The sequence below is a fragment of the Ascaphus truei genome, chromosome 11 (assembly GCF_040206685.1).
Source record: "Ascaphus truei isolate aAscTru1 chromosome 11, aAscTru1.hap1, whole genome shotgun sequence".
Classification (NCBI taxonomy): Eukaryota; Metazoa; Chordata; class Amphibia; order Anura; family Ascaphidae; genus Ascaphus; species Ascaphus truei.
The window spans coordinates 46,742,520-46,765,563 of record NC_134493.1 but is presented as its reverse complement, the minus strand read 5'-3'; the positions used below and the strand labels follow the sequence as shown (position 1 = coordinate 46,765,563).

The window sequence follows — 23,044 nt, the reverse complement described above, 5'->3', positions numbered from 1 at the left end:
CTAGGTTCCTACGACTTGGTGCCCCAGCCATTGCCAAACCAATTGCTTCCATAGTCAACTCTATCCTGTCTGCAGGCCATATCCCTAAAACCTGGAAAACTGCCAGAGCTGTCCCAATCTTCAAAAGTGGGGACAAAAACACTGTCTTAAACTACAGACCAATCTCACTTCTCCCAATTCTATCCAAAGTCATGGAAAAATGTGTCCACTCCCAATTAAACGACTACTACACCAAGACAAATTTCCCAAGCCAATTCCAATCTGGCTTTCGTCCCAAACACTCCACCGTAACTACCCTGCTAAAAGTTTGCAATGGAATCCAGTGTGGAATGGAACGGGGACAACTCACTGGTGCAGTATTCCTAGATTTTGCAAAGGCTTTTGATACAGTTGATCATGCTATCCTGCTTAACAAACTCCAGAGCTCTGGAATAGGGAAGCATGCTTTAAACTGGTTTCAGTCCTACCTATCAGGAAGATCCCAACATGTGTCCATCTCAGGCTCTAACTCCAACCCCCTGGATATCACCTGTGGTGTCCCGCAAGGCTCTGTTCTGGGGCCCCTACTCTTCTCAGTGTTCATTAATGATCTTCCCACAGCTTGTAAGGAAGCCTCAATACACATGTATGCAGATGACACAATCCTATATGCACACAGTCATAGCCTCTCTGACCTTCAACACATACTTCAGTCTGACTTTTGGAGACTCGAAAACTGGATTTCCCAAAACAAACTGTTTTTAAACACTGACAAGACTGTAACAATGGTATTTGGGACCAAGACTAAATTCTTAAAGCTTCCAGTGACTGAGCTCCATATTAGAACCAACACTAACACCACCCTAACACCTGTCACTAGTTTTAAATACCTGGGCTTATGGTTTGACTCCCACTTAACATTCGGAATGCACATTGATACCCTGACAACCAAGACCTATGCCAAACTAGGGGTACTTTACAGGAACAAATCCTCCCTAAGTCTCCTTGTCAGAAAGCGTATCGCACAGCAGATGCTAATGCCAATTATTGACTATGGAGGCATAGTATATGGCACGGCACCTCAAACCCACCTTAGCAAACTTGACACCCTCTACAATTCAATTTGTCGTTTTGTTCGCCAATGCAACTACAACACACATCACTGCCAAATGCTCAAAGAACTAGATTGGTCATCACTAGAGCCTAGACGCAAAGTTCACCTTTCCTGTCTTGCCTTTAAATTCTTTATGGGCAAGCTACCCAGCTACCTGAACAAGCTCCTCACCTCTACCACATGCAGCACCTATCACCTGAGATCAGACTCCAAAAGACTGTTCATGGTCCCAAGGCTCAACAAAGTATCCGGCTGTTCCTCCTTCTCTTACCGTGCACCCCACAACTGGAACAACCTACCAGAGACTCTCACATCCACCACCAGTATAAGGCTGTCTCACATTTTAATCTGGTCTGTAACTGTTTCATTCGCCCATAACATATATTTTCTTTAACTGTGCGTGCAATGTCTTGTATATAATGTATACCCTGTTCATTTATGTAACTGTATTTGTAACCATGTATTATTTGTCTCAACTCTGTGCCCAGGACATACTTGAAAATGAGAGGTAACTCTCAATGTATTACTTCCTGGTAAAATATTTTATAAATAAATAAATGAGGGCCATAGGGAGAAAAGTGCTATGTGAAATAATGCTATGTTATTATGGTAACGAAACGTACCGGCAATGTGTTAAACATGCACGTTTTTGACCAAGTTAGCGATACTGTTGTCTTCTCACCTTCAATTGTTTGGAACGTATCCTGTGCTCTTCCTAGAGGCGTTCTTAGCTTTGACAGGACAGTGAACTGAGCCGCTTCCCAGGCCGACCATTGCCACAGGACAGCCTCAGTCTTCAGCAAATTGCGCGGAATGGGTGAATGGTCACGTTTATCCAGTCTCTGGCAGCTGTGGAACAACCTCTCCAACCAGTTGTCTTTGCTGGGGGGTGGTGAGAGAAATCTCCATCACATAATGCAAAGTATATCGGGCTCTTTGTATCAAGGCAAGTATGGTGTAATTCTGGGGTAAACTATCTGCACCATAGGCAAAGAAAAGTGTTTCATTGAAAATCAATAACATTTTTTTGATACACATGGTGCAGTTATTTTGCCCCAGAATTGATTGACGTTTGCCCCGATACACTAATCCCATTGTTTACATTGAAAGCTTTAACGGGATATGCCCTAACATGAGGTCTGAGGATATTGACTGTCTAGTTAAAGCCAAATGTTGAGGTTTTTTTTCAGACAAAACCTTACCCTGATCTGTGAGAGCTTCCATACAGAATACAACTTACCCTGATCTGTGAGAGCTTCCATACAGAATAAAACTTACCCTGATCTGTGAGAGGTTCCATACAGAATACAACTTACCCTGATCTGTGAGAGCTTCCATACAGAATACAACTTACCCTGATCTGTGAGAGTTTCCATACAGAATACAACTTACCCTGATCTGTGAGAGCTTCCATACAGAATACAACTTACCCTGATCTGTGAGAGCTTCCATACAGAATAAAACTTACCCTGATCTGTGAGAGGTTCCATACAGAATACAACTTACCCTGATCTGTGAGAGCTTCCATACAGAATACAACTTACCCTGATCTGTGAGAGCTTCCATACAGAATAAAACTTATGACATCGGAGAAGTCCTGTGGGTGGAATGTGTTACTCGGAGATTTGTTCATGTGGATTCTGATAGCGGAGGAGACTTCCTGTATCTCAGGGTGGTTGGTTTTGCTACGATATAAAAGAAAAACAGAAGCAACTGATTTAATCTGCAGCAGTTTCTGACCTGCGTGACAACAAGAAGGATCATTGCACGTTCTTGACAATGGTTTGCTTAATTACTGAATAAGTGGAACTGCTTCCACAACACTAAATTACTAACTCACACAGGCTTTGAAGATATAAAGCAGGGGTGGCAAACTAGTTCTCAAAGGCCACTAACAGGTCAGCTTTTCAGGATATCCTTGCTTCAGCACAGGTGGCTCAATCAGTGGCTCAGCCTATGACTGAGCCACCTGTGCAGGGATATGCTGAAAGCCTAAACTATTGGTAGCCCTTGACGACTGGAGTTGGCCACCCCTGATATTAAGCATCATACTTAATGTCCATATACCCAAGATCAATAAGCAAAAAAAAAAGTCGCCTATAGTTTTATGTGGTGTCTGTTTTTTTTTTTTTTTTAAAGGTTTGGAGCACAACACGGACTGCATGGAGATAAGCAGTCACAGAACGGAATACGTTTTTCATTTAGCTCGCAGAGAAATATATATTAATGGAAAACATGTATCTCAACCATACAGTTGTAAAACTGCAACATACATGTTAAATCTTGGCTGTAGTAAAAAGCTCACTACTGCAGATATAAAACACCAGGAAAGAGCGGACCGCAGCAAAACATCTTAATTGCTAGAAATTGTTCTGACCAAGTTCAAGTAGGAGATACTCTAGTGAAAAAAAGGTAAGCAAAGAGAAATAAAGCAGGCGCTAGAACCCTTATGTACTGTGGACACATTGTAAAAGTGAAGAAAAGAAGCACTCCTCTGTGAAAACGTACTGCAAAGGGACAGCATCAAAAGTCTGTGCTATGTAATGGGGTTGCATGTATCACACATTAAAAATTGCTTGTACCTTAAAACAATGTCTAGGGGAATGGACTTCAGAAGCTTCCCAAAAGCTTGTCTGACACGTGTTCCACTAGACACCAGCTGAACACGGCACACATCCACACACCTGGAGATGAGATACCAAGTGGGGTACATGTTAATTCATGAGTGCTTTCCCTTACTTGGTAATTCTATCCACCTGTCACCATAAAACCCACCTCTGAAGGAGATATTCTGGCAGGGAAGAGGACAGGATGTGTAGGCTGTTACAAGCTGAGAGACATACGGTCAGATCTTCAACAAGAGCTGTTTGGAAGCAGAAAGACAAGGATTCAACAACACAGATTAAGCAAACCAAGATGAACTTATAGTTAACATTTAAAGCTACGTTTCATGAGATTTTCTTCTGAGGAAACTCAGCTGGCAAACTAAAAAAGAAACTTTTGGCAGGACACATGTTTTTCTATTTATTCCCACAGTGGGGTTAAGGATTATCCTCCCAATATATCAACTGTTGCTGTAACACAAACGAAGTAATGGTGACCCTATAAAGCGCCACTTATATGCTACTACTTCAAACCTTTATTATATGGAGAAAAAAAAGTTAACCAACAGGCAATAGATGTTCATATATGAGACCGTCCAAGAAAAAAACCCTACTTGTATGAAACTAGACAATCGGTCTCTTACTATTTGCTAAAAGTCCTTTGCAGAACTTGTGGAAAGATGATAGTGAGAATAAAGGTGCGTAGGTATCAGTCTTCTTCATGAGAGCAGCAACTTCCAACGCCCATGTCATCAACAGTTTCCTAAAGATAAAGTTGTACAACTTTAGGACAATACATGTACCAGTTTAAAGCAGCAATCCTGCATTCTTTTTTTTGCGCTCTAGCTTTGAAGCAGGGGGTCTCCGGAGCTGAACTGTGTTAATTTCAGCTTCGGGTACCCCCTGCTTCCCGAGATACTGACCTCCGTAGGAGATAGCAGCTCTGGCTGGGCTATCAAAATGGCGGATTTAGAGCTCCCGTGTCCCGAGGGGCAAAAGGAAGCTGTGACCTTAGCCGTTGCAGTTTCCTATTGGCTCGTGTGACCGGAAATTTAAACCTGTGGCGCAGTTATTGGCACAGCCCACAGAGGCAAGTATCTTGGGGAGCAGGGGGTCCCTGGAGCTGAAATTAATGGGGTTCTGCTCCGGGGACCCCCTGCTTTATATCCATATACCCAAGTTCTGCTGCTTTAAATCTCCGAAAGTCAACATTTAATAAAGTACCCAGATTTTGCAAAGACCTTATGTATTTCAATCTCATTTTCAACACACAAATTAGCTTTAAAAAATAAAAATACTATTTTGAATCAATACATTTGCTTTAAGTTCCCAGCTTCATTTTATAACTCCATAAAGTGAGTGGGTTTGGGGAGATACGTTTCAAATCCAACTGCAGACTGTATTTAAAAAAATAAATAAATAAAAAGGAAGAAAAAAGCCGCGTATTTCTCCGTTTATAAAACGATCTTACCGAGCACATTGGTTCAAGTTATCTTTCTTGAGCAGCGTCCCCAGAAGATTTAGAATGATTGAGAAATGCTTCTTTGTGGCTGTGGTAACTGTGCTTATTACTGCTCCATCAAATAGAGATGGAGAAGAGGAACTGAGACTACTGGAAATAAAATGGTCGTGTCTGTGGGAAAACAAAAAACAACAATAACCAATTATTTTAGACACTGATAAGCAGATAAAAAAAAAAAAAGTCTATAAATATATGGAAATCTTACAATAAAAGTGCAAATTATTTATTCAGAATATAAAAAAGGTGGATCATAATGAATTTGGCAGTCACTAAAGGCGCAACCACACTATTCTTAGTCCTAGAGAAGTGCATGCGCGCGCCCCAGGCGTCTAATAAAAATAACATGGTCACCAACTACTTCAGGTACAAGCCACCGCGGAAACCACTGGGCTACACTACAATGTATTACAGAACAAGCAAAAAGGACAAGTGCTAACCAAAGATGTATAGAATTCTAAACTAAACAGTGCATGGGTGCTGCGTGATATAGACAAGGTGTGCGCAAAGTGGGGGCCGTGGGATTTGTTTTTTTCTGGGGGGGCGCAGCGGTTGCAAAGGCCCCGCGCTCTTCCCCATGGCATTTAAATTAAATGGTGTGGAGAAACTCGTGGGGAGCGCAGGTATCACCATAAACATGTAAGGGAAAGAATATCAAAATAGTGCAATATGTCTGAATGAATACAGCAATCTGAGCAGGAATCATGAATGGGAACTCACATTATCCCAGTGGTATTACAGCCTGTATTTGGCAATAGATGTGGTGGGTAGATTCAGCAATGTGCAGGGGGGTCTTGCTTGTACACACTCCCAGATGATAGCAGGACGAACCCTCAATGGAAATGGAAATAAAGACAATTCTAGTGCAACACTGTATGTTCACTATGGATATATTGAAAAGGCAATAAGTATTGCACTTACATGATCAACATGTGCTTAGACACACCCGAGGGGGGTGGAAGGAGTACACTTATGCTGCGCATCAATTGTTATGTGTCTAAGCACATGTTGATCATGTAAGTGCAATACTTATTGCCTTTTCAATATATCCATAGTGAACATACAGTGTTGCACTAGAATTGTCTTTATTTCCATTTCCATTGAGGGTTCGTCCTGCTATCATCTGGGAGTGTGTACAAGCAAGACCCCCCTGCACATTGCTGAATCTACCCACCACATCTATTGCCAAATACAGGCTGTAATACCACTGGGATAATGTGAGTTCCCATTCATGATTCCTGCTCAGATTGCTGTATTCATTCAGACATATTGCACTATTTTGATATTCTTTCCCTTACATGTTTATGGTGATACCTGCGCTCCCCACAAGTTTCTCCACACCATTCTAAATGGGAGAAAACTGGATCTTTTCCTAAGAGGGTTGAGCAGCAAAGTTTGCCATTTTTCTTAATATTTGAGCACTCTAGTAAATTATCACAATATTTGAGATTCATATATATATTTTCACCTTCACAAGTAGCGCCTCACAATTTTTGTTTATTATTTAAATTAAATGCCAGGGGATCGCATGAGGCCTCTGTAACCCACTTACCGGGATTAAGAAGAGTTGCTGTGATGCGTCGCCATGGCAACACGGCGTCATTTGGGGTAATGTAATGCCGGCAAAACAAGGTAAGGGGGGGTGCAGCTCCAAAAGTTTGCGCTCCCCTTATATAGGCTATTTCCAGTCCAGATAAAGATCGTTCCAGAAAAAAAAAAAATCCGCGTAACCTCTGAACTAACGGAAAAAATATATATGGTTAAATATGTTTAAAAAAAAATAGAGCTATTCACAATTTCTGGTGAGATATGCACTTTGATGCAAGTGCCCCGATCACAGGCACTTAAAGGTATCTTTTGATGTTTCTTCTATGTTGGCAGTCACTTCGCGGAGTATTTAAATGTGGAAAAAGCAGAGCAGCCTCATAGTGCAAATATGAAAAGATGTTCATAAAAATATAACATTTGCACTAAGAGGCTGCTCCGCTTTTTCCACATATAAATACTCCGCGGAGACTGCCAACATAGGAGAAGAAACATTAAACGTTACCTTTAAGTGCACTTGCATGTAATTGCATATCTCACCAGGAAGTGTGAACGCTCTATTTGTTGAACATATTTCACCATATTCTTGTTTTCCTTTTGTTCTGAGGTTGCGCTGATTTGTTCTGGAACTATACTACAATATGTTCCAGGTTACAATTTGAAAATAGTGAATCAACAACAGCCATATTGTGCGGCTCAGTGAGTAAAAGTACGGGCCCTGAAAACAATGACACTGGCTTTGAAGCAGGGGAACTTCGTTTAAATCCCGGTATCAGCTCCTTGTGAACTTCGGGCAAGTCACTTCATCTCCCTGCGTCTCAGGCACCAAAAAACAGATTGTAAGCTCTACGGGGTTGGGACCCGTGCCTGCAAACAATGTACATGCAAGCGCTGTGTACACTGTAAGCACTATACAAGAGAAAAAATATCTTTCTTCCCAAGCAGCTCGGACTATTGACAAAAATGTACAGTGGGAGTTTTACAATGACAGGTTCGCATGAAATGACACTGCTGGTGGCTATAAGGTTAACCATTAAACCAGACCGATAAAAACATTTTTTTGAAGAAGAATAAACTAGATTTATCAATTTAAAGCTGTCAGATGCCATACCTGGTACAATGTGAATATAACGTGTACAGCACTGCATACTGGACATCTGGATAATGGATTGCTATGTCACCGTGTACGATCATCAAATTGTTACTCAGCAACGCAAACACTGTAGGGGACAGGGCCCACATCTAGGAAACAATGAAACAGAAAAGGTTTGTAGGCCTGAGAAAAGCACCGGAACGTCTTAAAGGCATTTGGGAATTTTAAAAGAAATTGTAAACCTGCGTCAATACAGAAGTCTCATTTTTTAAAAGGCGCGTGCAATACAAACATTGGCAAGAGACGTTCGTATATTTAGACAAGAATGAAAAAACAATGTGTTAAAAAATAATCTAGTAGCTCACTGCTGTAATCTAGATCAAAATTTGCTCATTTATATCTTGTTAAAAAAAATGTATTTCTCGGTTTATTGAATTCTGCCACTTACAAGAGTTGCAAGAAGAACAAGCCGAAGAGAAGAGAAAAAACGAGGGGGGAAAGAAATGAAAGGATTGGTTAGGGGAGAAGAGGTCAACACAACTGATCTTTGGCAAAATAACCCAGGAATATAGGTCAAGCATATCTAAATCATATACCACATCATATACCGACTGGTTGTGTAGAGGAGAAGTGGTCAGCAATTGGGGAAGTAAGTGTACCGAAAGGGAGGAGAGGGACGGATACTCTGTCTAGATAGGATCAAAGCAGATAAAGAAAGGAATTAAGGGGCCTGTGGTTATATAGGGGACGGGAGGTTTGGGTTAAGGGATAACTCCTGATATAAAGTGGAATTATAGTGTTTGCTAGTGACGATGCATTATTTAAACCATTGAAAAAGGAGATCCAGGGGGCCTACATCTTTTGGAATCTGCTGACGCTGTCCGATAGATATGACATTAGCTTTGTCATGATTATTACCTCTCAAATCTCAAGATTTAATGGAGGCCAGAGAGGCAGGGAATGGGTTCTTCCAGTTCCAGCTATGACAACAGGTAGGCAGTAGAATCTATGCCATTAATCTGCTCTCGCTATTTGTAAGCCATGATGGGACAACCCAAGGGCGCCACCCTAGGGTCTCTGAGAACCATTTTTCCAAAGACCTTGATTAATATATTAAGGATCCTCCTCCAGATATATTTCAGCTTACGGTAGGACCACCAGATATGAGAAACTGTCGCTTCCGTCCACATTCCCTCCAGCAAAGGGGGGGTGGGTGGGATAAAGGAAACATTGTCTGGAGTCTGGTAGGTGTAGCTTCTATGTATTCTTTGGCTGCATCTTTCCACATGTCCGACCAATCCTCTAGGTCGAGAGTCTCCCATAGTTCCCTCTCCTTAGCGAACATGTAGGCGTCTTTAGTGTCGTCACTTTGGGAAATTAATAACTTGTACATTGTTGCAGTGATTCCTTTCAGATAACGGAGTTGCAGAGAGATTCAGTGTGTTCTAATATTAAAGCAGCAGAACTGGCGACATTTTCTCTTCTATGTTTGAAGCAGGGGGTCTCCAGAGCTGAACCATGTTAATTTCAGCTCTGGGACCTCCTGCTTCCCAAGATTTTAACCTCAGAAGGGAGCACCGGCAGCAGCTCCGGCTGGGCTTGTTGGGGTTATTGAAATGACGGCTTAAATTTCCAGCGTGCCATAGGGAGGACTTGCGGCTTCCTATTGTCCAACCTGGCATGGGACATTTAAACTACTATGAGACATTGACCTTCGTAGGGGGTGCCGGTATCTTGGGAAACACGAGGTCCCCGGAGCTGAAATTAACGCGGTTCAGCACCAGACCTCCCGCTTCAAACCTTGAAAATACAAAAAATAAATTGAGTGTGTATGCCGTTTGAAATTGATTTCCAGTAATTTGGGGGTGTGGTTTGGAGCTATTTATTTAAAGTTCAAAAAAGTGGGCAAACGTCTCCACCTCATTAAGAATATAAGGAAGAAAAGGCCTGGTGAGTGCTGGTATCACAGTCGGCAAAAAGAGCCACCTTGAAGGATGAAGAGTCGACATTAATGCCCGTTATGTTTGGATTTCGTTTGATTGAGTTGGCTAGAGATTCGATTACCATATCGAATATTAAGGGAGAAAGCGGGCACCCCTGCCTGGTACCGTTAGAAATAGGGATGGGCAACGAGTCAAGCATTCTTATACTAATTATAGCTGACGAATTTGAATATAGAGCTCTAAAGCCCAAGACAAATTATCAACGAACCTCAGCAACCTCAATGTTTCGAAAAGGAACTTCAATTTAATCTGATCAAAGCCTTCTCGGCATCCAGGCCCAATACCACCACCGGTAATTTATCTTTATTTGCTACAATGTATAATCCTAGAATTGGAGCACAAAGTCCTTCTGATCAGGGGGGGGGATTATCTCCGAAAGCCATTGAGCCTGGACACCATTCTCGCATAAAGTTTAATGTGGGTTTTCAGGAGCGAACGTTAGTAGAGAAAGAAGCCATCACACTGACTTAAGCAGTAATGCTTTATTGTCCCAGGTTTTTACGACGTTTCGGCTGTGCAGTACAGCCTTTTACAAGGTGAGGACAAGGGGAGGACAAAGGCTGACTACTACTTGAATCCTAGGAGCACCCCGAGTGCCACGCACCGGCAGCTAAGTACCCCTCCTATATTGTGTGTGTGCATCATCCCCACTGGTTTCAGGAGGGAAATCAGATAGCTCTCGCATTTGGTTAGTCTTTACCCTCCTTAGGGATGACAATAGTGGCCCTAGTCATCAACTCTGGGCAAGATAAAATTTAAAAAAAATCTTTGTATGGTGGGGGATCAGGAAGGGGGTCACATTTCTTGTAATAACTATTGGTGAGGCCACCTGGGCCTATGGATTTGTTGCCTTTTAATGCTTTGATTGCCGCTCACCTCCTCTAGAGAGATCGGAGTTTCCTAGGGCTAATTTAGTTACCCAGGAGGACATTTAAAGATTACCATTCTAATCTATTCAGTCATTTGTGTTCTTCTGCGCTTTTTTTTTTTTAACATATCTTTGAGGTCCTACCAGAAGATGCTATTTTTGTCCATGATTGAATGTATGAAATATGACTGTTTAATTTGGCTGCTAATAGGTAGTCTGGCGTATTCGCTTTAGAGCAGTAGCGTGGCTTTAGCCATCTTAAAAGCTCTGTTTTTTTCTTGCAGAATCAGATTTAATTCCCCTCAGGTTTCTGACCCGAAACCACAGTTGTCGGTTAAGTTCTTTTTAATCATAAATAAGTCACACATGCAACACATCGTAGTACATTTGCCAAAGATTTACAACCGTCCAAAAAAAAGTGTCAGTCTCTGACAAGGCAAGCTGAATAAGAAACAAAAGGAACAAAAGAAACTTCAGCAATTAATGTTTAGTTTCTAAACAGTGAGGGTTAGAACAAATTGACTTTTTTTCCAAATGTTTTCAAGTGGAACAAAGAGTGCTGAGATTTCTATTATCCATTCTTTGTTATCTCTGACAGAAGGTGGAGGCCGTCTTATCAACGTGCAACACAGAACGTTCGCCATCGATGGATAGTCCAATCCTTAGCGAGTATTGCTTATCTGCTACATTTGTCATAGGAGGTATACGAATTACATCTTCATTCACACTGTAGTACATGACCGTAACTTATAGGAATACTTACACCAATCAATGAATTTTTTGCATTGCCAATTGTCGTCAAGACACTAAGGTCAAAGACGACAACAAATTTTGCATTGTCAACGCTGAGTGTATGGTTCTTGAAAGCCTCATGCTGGATTTCAGAGCAGGCTTCAGGCAGTTGCAGATAATTCAAAAGGTTGTTTAAAGCGCACGTCATTTCTCCCAAAATCAATTTATATGCAGTCTCCAGTACGGGAATGTTCTTAAGGCTCAGTACCGCTTGATACACAGCATGAGCTGCTCCTACCACCTAGATATTAAGGGGGCAAAAGGTAATATGTTGATTCAAATTACACTTTAAAAAGGGGCCTTCAGCACTGTCACAGTAGCTTATGACAAGATAAATGAACACCAAATATCTGGGTTGAACTGAACGAGGCTTAGATATAATAAAATATATTTATTCCTTAAAAAAGGTGAACACAGCAATATAGTACAATTAACAGACAAGAAGGTAACACTTACTTAGGGTTGGGGGATGGAGAAGTATCAGCTAGCAATTCTCCAGCAATCCGGTGACATTCCAGGTGGAATCAGAAGCACAACTAAAAACTGTAGGGTTGACACAGTTTATATACCTGTGTAACCCTATTCTTAACATTGAATACAGACTATTGGTGAACAATTATCTGTATCCAATCCCTAACGTGGAGACACAGATTAACCCATGCCCCCCAGCTAATTAGCCCACTGGGACTCTATGGGTAGCCCCATAATTAAATCAGGGGCGACGACCAGTTTACCAAATGAAGTATCTGCGTTGTTTGTAGGTGTAGACATAACACTTACAAACCACTCCAGTTTGATGATTCTCCACCCTCAGGTAACAATTAGAGTGGCAGAGTATGTTGATTAGTACTTGGGCTGTTGATTAGTACTTAGTGTAAACAATTCGGGCAGTTAACTTTTGATCACAGTGCTTAGACTCAATCAGCCGGCTGCCCTTCATGGCCTATTAGCATAGCAGATGGTCTGCATTTTCAGAGCAGATCCAAAATACCATATATATATACTTTAATATCTACACATATTAATAAGTTCCATTCTGGTGGGCTCAGTGGGTCGAAATTTGCCAGTTCTTAATGCCTACAGTGACTCCACACATTGGCCAAATATCAACTCTCTGCGACCTCCAGAACTGGAGATACAGAAATGCACTTTAAAACATTAAAATACAGGATTATAATGAAACATGGGAACAGGGGAACATACATTTTTCATGACAGGACCAGGTGTATACCACATTCCTGGACCGCAGTCCAGTTAACCCCTTACCTCCCTGGTGAGGTCAGGGGGTGGACATATGGGGTGCAACCCCTTTAATACCGGGCCAACCCCCTCTCACTCTACAAGCACAAAAATGATTACATGGCTTTACTGTAAATAAAAGGCTGGCCTTTTAAAAAGAACGTTATTGTATTTATCTCAGCCATCCTTTGCCAACAACCAACACAACCAGTTTGTGTCAACAAAGTTGCTTCCAATTCCTTACCTCCTTCTCCTTATGATATCGCAGTGCAAGGAGTTTAGATTCGGGTACAAACAGCTTCTCCACAAAAGTCTGTGGTAATTTTGTATTAATTTGTTCAACGATCTGGAAGGAAGAGAGAAGGTCATCCAATTAAAACAATCCCCGTCCCTATTTCCTTAACATTGTGCGAGAAATTTTTCAAATAAAAAAAGTATTTAAAAAAAAAAAAACCCAACAACACATTGTTTAGTTTATAGAGTTGACAATTAAGAGGAACAAAAACGAAAAACATGTTGCACAAAGGCTTTCATCAAATAAAGACTGTAATCTATATAGTTAGGCAGCAAGCTGGCATCTGTTACTGTCACTATGAAAAGGTCAATGAACATTTGCTTGACTTCCAAAATATTTGCGTATGAACAGAACAGAAGATTTTTTCCCCCCCAGACACATGGGGGGAGGGTGGATTCACGTTGCCGAGATAAGGGGTATCAGAGCTCGATCTGCATCAACTGCCATTGACTTCAACGGAGTCAGCGCTGGTCAACCTATGATATCCCTCATCAGAGCTTGGTGAATTGCCACTATATAGAAGTAGTCAAAATGTATGATTGGATACATTACTTCAAGAAATCAAAACAGCGCTTGAACGGATTGCTCGAGGTGCCAAACTCGTTGGCAGCCAAGGGAATAAGCTTGTTAATATTATCTAGTACAGGAAGTATTTATTAAGGCTTGATTGCAAAGACACCAACTCATTATTTTACAGTATACCTTTGAATTACTAGAGCATTTTCTAAGAAATAAGAGATGCACGTTATTGCTGTATAAAGCACAAATACAACACGCAACGCTAATTATTTGATGACACTCATACTCTTTAAGGGAACAGATGCACTTCCCGTCTCAAACGTACAGCAGAAGGTGAGCAACATCTCAAACTCTTCAACTTCATCTTCTGCATGGGCGTAACCTAGACGTGACATGTATCCTGCCCTTCATCACCAATATGCTAAGCCAGGGGTGCTCAACTTCAGTCCTCAAGACTCCCCAACAGGTCAGGTTTTCAGAATATCCAGTCTTCGACTGAGCCACCCTGTGCTGAAGCTGGGATATCCTTAAAACCTGACCCGTTGGGGGGGTCTTGAGGACTGGAGTTGAGCCCCTGTGCTGGGCTAACAGAAAGGCAGGATTTATGCAAAGTTGTGATCACACCGATGTCTAACCTAGGTAGTATGACTTCTCGAGGTACATCTATCCCAAAAATGGTTTCATGAATGGTGTGTTACACTTAATTATACTGCAGCCCCACCATAATGTTCTTAAAAGAGGAACAGCACAGACCAAGCAGGGAAAAATGAATCCCTTCGTAAGATCCCATAGTCCAGGTGAATATATGGGAAGCATTAACACTTCACTTTTTCTCCTCTGGGTCTGTGCTGAACACCCTATCCCATTTGAGCACCTCCCATATATCATTCCCACTCCACATTAGCTGCAGTAAGTGTCATTTTGTGTGGTTCTTAAGAGGAAGGTACAGTTCATACAATAAAAACCTCTAACATTTGTGTTTTTCACTCACAGCCCACAAATAAACCTACAATTCTTGTGGTCTTTTTCTGAAATGTTGCTGTGAAACATGGTTTTCATAAAACAACCACTGTTAACGGAAGAGACAACATACCAAAGTGAGTAAATGCAGGACTGAGATGATATAATCTGTACCAGAAGTCTGACATTTCTCCAGCTGATCCAAGCCGTATGTGATGACCATCTCACAGTGTATGGCCATGCTGGGGTCCATGCTACCAAGCAAAACACCAACACATTCGTTGGCAGTGGTCAGCACAACTTCGGATGGAAACACCTGGTTTGCTGTAGTCACGCATCGCATTACTCGATACAGGATCTGAGGATTCAAAGGAAAGAGAAATATACATATTGAGCCATTTTAACTCCCTCCCAAGCCCTTTAAATCAGAAAGAAAAGAAGGCTGGCGTATAAATGAGTCTACAAAGATTCTTGTGCCTTTACTGTTTAATACAGTACTCTGCACACCAATATGGCTATATACACAGATCATGGAGACTAATGCAATATTTGAAGGCACAAAATATGTAAAATTATCACCTTCACATGTACAGAGAATTATTAATACTTACATCTGTAACATATGGTTCAGTGATAGGAGGTCCTCTGATTGGACTGAATCGTTCCCCAATACTACACACAACCGTACTAAATACTCGGAGGAGAGCAGCCAGTTTAGGTAGTGAGACAGATGGAGGAGGAATATCTTCATCAACGGATTCTCCAGAGGCTACGTGGCTCAGGTCCTACAGTTGGAAATGAAGAATAGTGTTTGTAAAATGCGTGACGTAGTCATTTTATAAATTAGAATTGAAAAAGAACAGCGTGCTTTAATCCAGTAATCTGAATTGGGTTATGGGGAACACCAGAAGATACCTGGGGAAACACACACACGACTGGTTATTTCCTGAACTTTAGCCCTGGAACTGCAATCAACATTGCAAACTGTTTTTGTAATGATATTTCTTACCCTTTGGAGGATGCGAGTTTGCAGAGTACAAGCCTTTCTAGCCTTGCATTTTACACACCCACAATATAAATAAGGATGTGAGGGTAATTTCTGTAGAATAGCATTGTAAAAATTATCCAAAAAAACATTATATGCTATGAGAAAATAACGTAGATGTTAATTAGTAAGTGCAGGAATAAGAAGTTCAGCGGGTTTATTTCCAGACCCCACCACTTATTGGGACTCAGAGCACACACACAATACACTTTTTACAGTCATACATATCTTTTACCTCAGCATAAGCCTCCATGTCTTCCAGAAACTGCCCCAAAAGGGTGGTGGAAAAAGCTAGATCTGCTACCCAAAATGGCTCCAAACTTTGTAACCATCCTGCAGGAAAAAAAAAAAAAACATTTTGTATTCAGCAGCGAGCCCATAAAAAAAAGCAGCCATTGAAAATGTAAGCGAAAGCAGACTCTGGTGTGCCGGCTTCATCTGATTAATCCTGCCCAAGTATACCATTTCTGTAAAACTGAAAGGCCATTCAGGCAAAATAACCACATGGAAGTAAACCGCTATTCGACAAAAGATCATGGGTATTCTTGGATTCTTGTATAAAATGATTCTGGTTTCTGGTATTTGTTTGAATATATCGTCAATGTAATGTCTGATGTTTTACATGCTCACAATGCACAGATGATAATTTAGTGCATTTAATGACCACAAAATTAGTTAACTGGCAGTGGGAAGAAACCATTTACATGGGCGATCTTCGTTACGGTTTCAAAGAGATTTGAAACCGTAATGTTTTTTCCCCCCAAGCCAAGTTAAATCAATAACCCATTTGAAAAAATGTGCAAGTATGGCTGCACACATACAGTATGGATGCCAGAGCTGTCAAAAATAAATGAGCCACAATAAACACACTATTACAACAAACAATGTGCGATAAGACATGGTAACCTCTAGTGCGAAAACCGACGTGAAAGAATATTAATCTCACCTGACACCTGCTGTGTGAGAGAAGACTTCTGTGTGTGATCTATGTGCCAGCCAACCAAAATATCCACGGTGTCCTTATAAAGAGAAGGGAATAAAGATTTAGTGTGTTCCTGTACTCACTTAACCTGTAGTTTGTTATATAGACCTAGATATACACCCAATAGGACAGGAGTGGCCAAATTCAGTCCCCAATGGCCATGACAAGATCCGGTTTTAAGGATATCCCTGCTTCAGCACAGGTGGCTCAGTCTGTCCGAGCCACCTGTGCTGAAGCAGGGATATTCTTAAAACCTGACCTGTTTGTGGCCATTGAGGACTGAAGTTGCCCACACCTGTAATAGACATCTCAACAGTTACCGATGTCCACGTATTACTTCTGAACCAAAGTGATTTGAAACGGCGCTGAAACACCCACAATGTGATATAAGTGCATATAAAATGTAAAGTAAACACTGTGTATTATTAGGTGAACCCAAAATTTCTCAACCTTCCAAGGAATTTGTACAGATTCCCTTGTCTTGGATCGAGACACGTATTACTTCTGACATCATGATCTGCTATTTGTAAGCTCAAAAAGGGTGCCGCCGGCGCATGCACGTGTCATGGGAGCGGCCACCATGACGGCTTTTTAAGGACAGCAGATTGAGGTCCAATTAGATTTCCTCCTGCCCAGAAACGTTGAGGATTTCTCATGTCTCGGCCCTGTTGCATTTTTCGACTTTATTGCCCTTTATACTGTTATATTGTGATTCTTGTACCTTCTTGGACTTATATGCAATATTTAAATAAATCACTTTTTGTATACCAAGCTTTGAGTGCAGGCTCTGTCCCTGCCTGTTCTATCTACGATTTGTAAAATGGTTTTGATCAATCCATAAGTATTTATTGACAAACCGTCTGTGTGAACAGGTTTTGCTTTTATACACATGCTCAAAAAAAGTGTGATCTAATTTTTTCAAAAGGCTTTTCAGACCGACTTATTTGCAAATGCAAGTCAATGTGTTTATTGATGCAACGCCAAACAAATAATGCTGGTGTCAATCTATAAACAAATTAAATATGAACTGACACTCCATATGAATATAAATAGCTACAAGAGTCTTACTCTGAAATTTGTGCTGAAGATGTGAGGGTAACATCGGGACACGAGCAAGATGCACTTCACACATTTGCACAGCAACTCCGGTGTATCCACATTTTCCAAAATTGATTGCAGACTGGTCATAACAAGCTTAAAGACAATTAAAACCATTATTTAAAAAATATCCGAAAGATTGTGGATGTGTGCGCGAGAAGAATGTTGACAGCATGTTTTACAGAATGCAGGCAAACAACAATCAAGGACAATCACGCAATGAGAATGCCTTCAGAACAGAATAGGGAGCACATTGCTCCAGTTTTGAACTCGTAAAAAAACAAGTGATCAGACTGGATAGGATTTTAATTCCCTAGGACACTTTCTTCTTATTATCCCTATTTCACATAAGCAATGTATTCTAGATCCAGGCTCACTTGTAGCATGTCAGATCCATGTAGCATAACTCATCCCCTTTTTAAAGCACACAAAGTCCTTCTATTTTCTTCAACTTTATTAAGTGGGGTTAACAGAAATATAAAAGTTCATGCATGTACAGCTCAACCCCGTAATAGCACAATCCGCTACAACGTGGATCAGCTTATAACGCGGGGTGAGCGTGGCACCCGTTTAAGAAAAAAAATGTACACACACATTGATTGTGTGTATTCAGTTCTGTGGAGCTGCTTTGTGCTTGTGTCATATCCCCCCTACCCGTTTTGGCCACACACCCCAAACCGAAATAAAGAACCTACAGACCGCGGTGAAGCACCGTGCACACGCCGCCAATGATCGCGGAACACATGATCGCGGCAGCCATATTTTTTCTCTCTCGCAATCCCGGTTATAACGCGGGCTCATTCTGTGGCCCCCAAGCACTGAGGTGTAACGGGGTTCAGCTGTAGTTTGTGGTAGGAAATGTCAATTGTGAGGAGAAGTATCCTAAGTGAGAGGAAGTGGCTTTTTTATCAGGGGAAGGTAAAAAGGAATCCCTTTCTAAGGGAGCAGTTTAATCACTTTGTCTACTGATCGTAAGAGAGAGCACACTTTCCTTTCCGGACAGGAACAAGCCAAAAGGGCATACTAATTCACAGAGAAGCGCAGGGAAAGAGGGCTAAACCAATCTCAAACTATGAGCATTGGGAAGTTGCCAGGGCAACTGACTCGTGGCTTGTGGAAAAGGTAATATTGTAACAACTATGTTGCAATTACACAGCAGCACTAGCTGCTTAGAACAGGGAAAACATGCAACTTCCCTGGGGAGAGCTGGCAGCCTGAGAGCAGAAAAAATACACAGAAAAAATACAATTCTGTTCCAGTATATAATGATTAAAAGGGCACAATAGACAATAGGGGAGGCCCTGCCCTGCTCTATCTATAGTTAAGGATTCAGGAGGGCTCCAAACTAGGGAATATGTAGATTGTCTGCCGAAGAAAAGACTATATTATGCACCCTAAGGCCTCGGGCATGGTCAGCGCTTAGGCGCTGACCCGTGCTGAGGCGCGCTGCTGCTCAGCAGTGAGCCCCTGCAGCCGCAATGAGAGTGGCTTTAGCAGGGGCTCGCGCACGCTTCCGCAAGTGTGCGGAAGCGTGTGTCTTATGAAAATTTAACATTTTCGCGCTCATGGGAGCGCAGGGTTGGTCACGTGAGCGGTTCGCCCAATGAGGGCGAACCAGCTGCGTGACGTCACTGGCCCACCCCCCGACTGCGCGCTAACCAAGACCAGGGAAAGCACCCGCTTTCCCTCAGCCTCAGCGCGCCTCCGCACGGGCTGAGTCACCATGGACTCAGCCTAAGACAACCTCCTACTGCTCTAAAATAAATCATATTTATTACATAATTAAAGAGGACTCTTAATAAAATCAATTAACACATTGTGAACACATCTATAACCATCTGACAACAAATAGTTCTTAGTCTAGATCATGTGTAGCCAACTTCAGTCCTCAAGAGCTACCAACACGTCAGGTTTTCAGGATATCCCTGCTTCAGCATAGGTGTCTCAATCAGTATCTGTGCTGAAGCTTGGATATCCTGAAACCCTTACCTGTTGGTAGCTCTTGATAACTGGAGTTGGCTCCCCCTGATCTAGATCTTCGGTATATTGTAACTTGTGCCCCTATTTCAGAGGTAGATATTAAAAAGGCAGCATCAAAATTGGTTATACAGTATTAGTGTAAATATGGGGCCTTGCCTTGGTTTTGTTTGTATCATTGCAAAAGGTAAGTAAAAACAAAGACACCCAAGCACAACAAATAGTAACATTACAGGTATATATAAAATATGACACACAAAATGAACTAGGGCAAACACCATTTAAACAAGATCAGTTCTCAAAATGTTCACTCTGGACCATGACAAGGTAAAACCAACCAACACTTACCTGCATTACAGATGAAAATGCTTTTTTTTCCCCCACGGTCTCTAGTGCTTTGTAGGTGGCACACAGATAGAGAAGTTTAACTTCATCTTTAGAGGATGAGCTAAATTTACTAAAAACCCATTTAAAGATCTTCTCCGCCTCGTAGCTCAAAGCAGCACAGAGCAGGCCAAGACACTGTGACCCTTCCTGTCGCAGTTCCTGAAGCAGTTTGCTACTGTAGTAAATAGAACAAAAACATTGGTGAAATTGGTGCAAAATCTACGATCAAGCAAGTTTCATCAGGTACTACGGTTTGCCATCAATTTGTTAGCTCACAAGCACCGTTTCAAATGTGTTTACTATTCTCCCTCAATTATCTCGCTTTCCTCTCACAACTTGTACTATTTATAGTAGGTCATGACTGCATCTGTGCTGTGTGTCAACGGCTGTAAAGAATGGTTTGGCCAACATGAATTTAAGCTACTAGGGAAAGTGTAAATGGACATATTTGGAGCCATGTCAATGTACTCTTCAATAGTGTTCTCTGTGCTAACAAGGCAAAGGCAGCGTTTAACAACCTCATTCTGGTTCTCTCGGAAAAGCCTCAGCTTATCATTTAAATAAAGTTTCATCTACACGCTAAAAATCATAATTAAACATTGTAAGTAGCAACCATCAATAATTATGTCTATAAAGAAGAAAAGTGCAGAATGGACCAACACGATGGTTTATAAATATAACCACTATTACACGACATATTGTACCCTCAAATAAACAGGACCACACAGCTCATCGGCAAATAGCCTGGTTTCCGCTTCATTACTTGCTGGGGCCTGGTCCAACGAGACAACGTCTCAGCTGGATGGGAGCAACAGTCCAGCCGAGACCGCTCTCATTAAATGCAATATGGTAGAAGCAATAGTCCAACACGTTTCATTTCCACTATATCAACGGGCATGGGACGAGGAGCACAAACTTATTGTAGAGGGTACATGCATAGTTAATCAGAGAACATAATTAAAATAAATAAGTACACGCTTTATTCCTATAGGTTAAAAATTGGGCCGTCATAAGGGAATCTACACAAAAATAATTGTTTGCACGTTATCCCATCGATGAAATGATAATGGGATCATGGATTCCACAAAACGCGTCGGAGACTATAGCTTCTACCATATCACATCTAAAGAAAGGAACCTGGATTTTTTAAATTTAATTCTGTATATTCGTATGTACAATATCTGCCCTGTCTGACTAGGTTTATAAACAATATTTCACAATTAGGCGCTTTCCATTTTTCTATTCTTTATATGTATGTTTTTTAGAGGATTGAAGCGCCTCTATAAAAAGGAGCTGCAGGTGCCTATAAAGCTCCCAGATCCCATATCTTCAAAGGATGACTGACACCAGTGGGCAATTCTGAGGGAAGGATTGTTGTATTTGGTCCTAAACTGAGGAAAATCTCCAATTTATGCTTTGTTTTTTTATGGATGACATTTTATCACTATTCTCAGTTGCGTTTTGGCATACGGAAATGTCGATCTACCTGTCCAACAAAGCCTTTTAGATTTTTGATTAAAGACCAGTGGGGGTCCACACTTTCCTTTTGGTTCACATATACTGTGATACAACTTCTAAACATATTCTTCAAATATTTCTCACTGATGGTAGGAACTTTTCTTCACTTTTTACTTGAGCCCAATTTCTTTGATGCGCACTTACATTTTTTTTAAATTTCTTTCAATAATTATTTCTGGTGCCAGGCAATACATTCCTAAAATTGTAATCACATTATTGTTTTGCTTCTTTGGAGGTTATGCAATTAATGACAATAGTGCCAATTGGTGCACAGAAAATCCAGTTGAAGCACAATAGCGCCCCTATCAGCATTATTGAAGTTTAATGAATAACGCCCTACTTTTGAGTTTGTCAGCTATTCCCATAAAACAATCCATCAGAGACAAAACGTTTCAGCAGCGATATACATAAATTAAATCTTGATTGTTGTAATTATCGGTGTAACGAAAATACTAATATCTTTACCAAAGCAGTTGATACTAGCAGTGCCAAGTTGGATTCTTTAACGGATGCATGGTAAACCTTACCTTTCATTGAGGACGTCATTAATAGCAGTCAGGATATTGTCAAGTTGTTTAACCAGCACCTATATAAATATAGATGGACATATAAAAAGGGTGATATTATAGTGCTGTGGCAGTCAGATTGCCATACTAAAGTTTGTTAAGCTTTATTGCAAAAGAGCATTAACGCATGCGCCCCATGAAACTTTTGTATTATGTACAGTAGGGCCCCGCTTCTCAGCAATCTGCCAATACGGCAGTACCGGAAAGGGGGCCGCCATGGCAGCGCATGCGCAGAAGGGGGAGCGGCCGAGGTCACGCATTCACAGAAGGGGGGGCGGCAAAGGTCGCGCATGTGTTAGAAGGGGTAGGAAAGTCGGAAAATTGACAGTGGACATAGCAAAAGCTATGTCCCGCTTTCCGGCGGCGGCCTAGAACGGAACCCGCTGTATGAGTGAGATGAAAAATTATCCAATGTCTATAGTGCTATTCTTCAATCTTCCACCGGTTCTCCCTGCAGAAAATCTGTTTGTAACATTTTGTTAATGTGTGCTATTAATTACTGACAGTTTTAATACCCAAATAAAGGGAGTGCTTCTCTGACACTTATCGACTAAACTAGTTCGATCTGGGGTGGGCAACTCTAGTCCTCAAGGGCCATCAACAGGTCAGGTTTTCAGGATTTCCCTACGATAAAAAGACTGAGCCACCTGTGCTGAAGCAGGGATATCCTGAAAACCTGGCCTGTTGGTGGCCATTGAGAAATGGAGTTGCCCACCCCAGATAGATGCTCCATTGGGTGTGTGTTTTTTCTTGAACGTGGTATTGAAACTAACTCATTACTACTATCAAGCATGTTAGCTCTCCTGCGCAAGAAGAAACTTTACGTATAAACACAATATTTCTTCATGATCTTGGAATAAATATTTTAAAAATCTAGAAAAGATGTACTTTTACAGTTGAGAAATTACAGAGTGTGTGCCACACACTCATTAGCAAAGGCTC

At 41.3% G+C, this 23,044-nt stretch overlaps 1 protein-coding gene across 3 annotated transcripts in view; it reads right to left on the bottom strand.

The window, feature by feature from the left end:
* Positions 1-23,044, bottom strand: part of SMG1 (SMG1 nonsense mediated mRNA decay associated PI3K related kinase) — a 108,299-nt gene that overhangs the window by 59,073 nt on the left and 26,182 nt on the right. For all 3 annotated transcript variants that reach the window (XM_075566070.1, XM_075566068.1, XM_075566069.1), the window contains exons 5-20: positions 22,064-22,122; positions 19,980-20,193; positions 17,625-17,750; positions 16,521-16,593; positions 15,810-15,907; positions 15,141-15,314; positions 14,663-14,887; positions 13,000-13,101; positions 11,488-11,757; positions 7,872-8,002; positions 5,168-5,329; positions 4,341-4,459; positions 3,869-3,956; positions 3,676-3,777; positions 2,638-2,778; positions 1,776-1,975 (exon numbers count right to left, since the gene is read on the bottom strand). In XM_075566070.1, the coding sequence (XP_075422185.1) occupies positions 1,776-1,975; positions 2,638-2,778; positions 3,676-3,777; positions 3,869-3,956; positions 4,341-4,459; positions 5,168-5,329; positions 7,872-8,002; positions 11,488-11,757; positions 13,000-13,101; positions 14,663-14,887; positions 15,141-15,314; positions 15,810-15,907; positions 16,521-16,593; positions 17,625-17,750; positions 19,980-20,193; positions 22,064-22,122 (2,284 nt within the window). The remainder of the gene's footprint in view (positions 1-1,775; positions 1,976-2,637; positions 2,779-3,675; positions 3,778-3,868; positions 3,957-4,340; positions 4,460-5,167; positions 5,330-7,871; positions 8,003-11,487; positions 11,758-12,999; positions 13,102-14,662; positions 14,888-15,140; positions 15,315-15,809; positions 15,908-16,520; positions 16,594-17,624; positions 17,751-19,979; positions 20,194-22,063; positions 22,123-23,044) is intronic.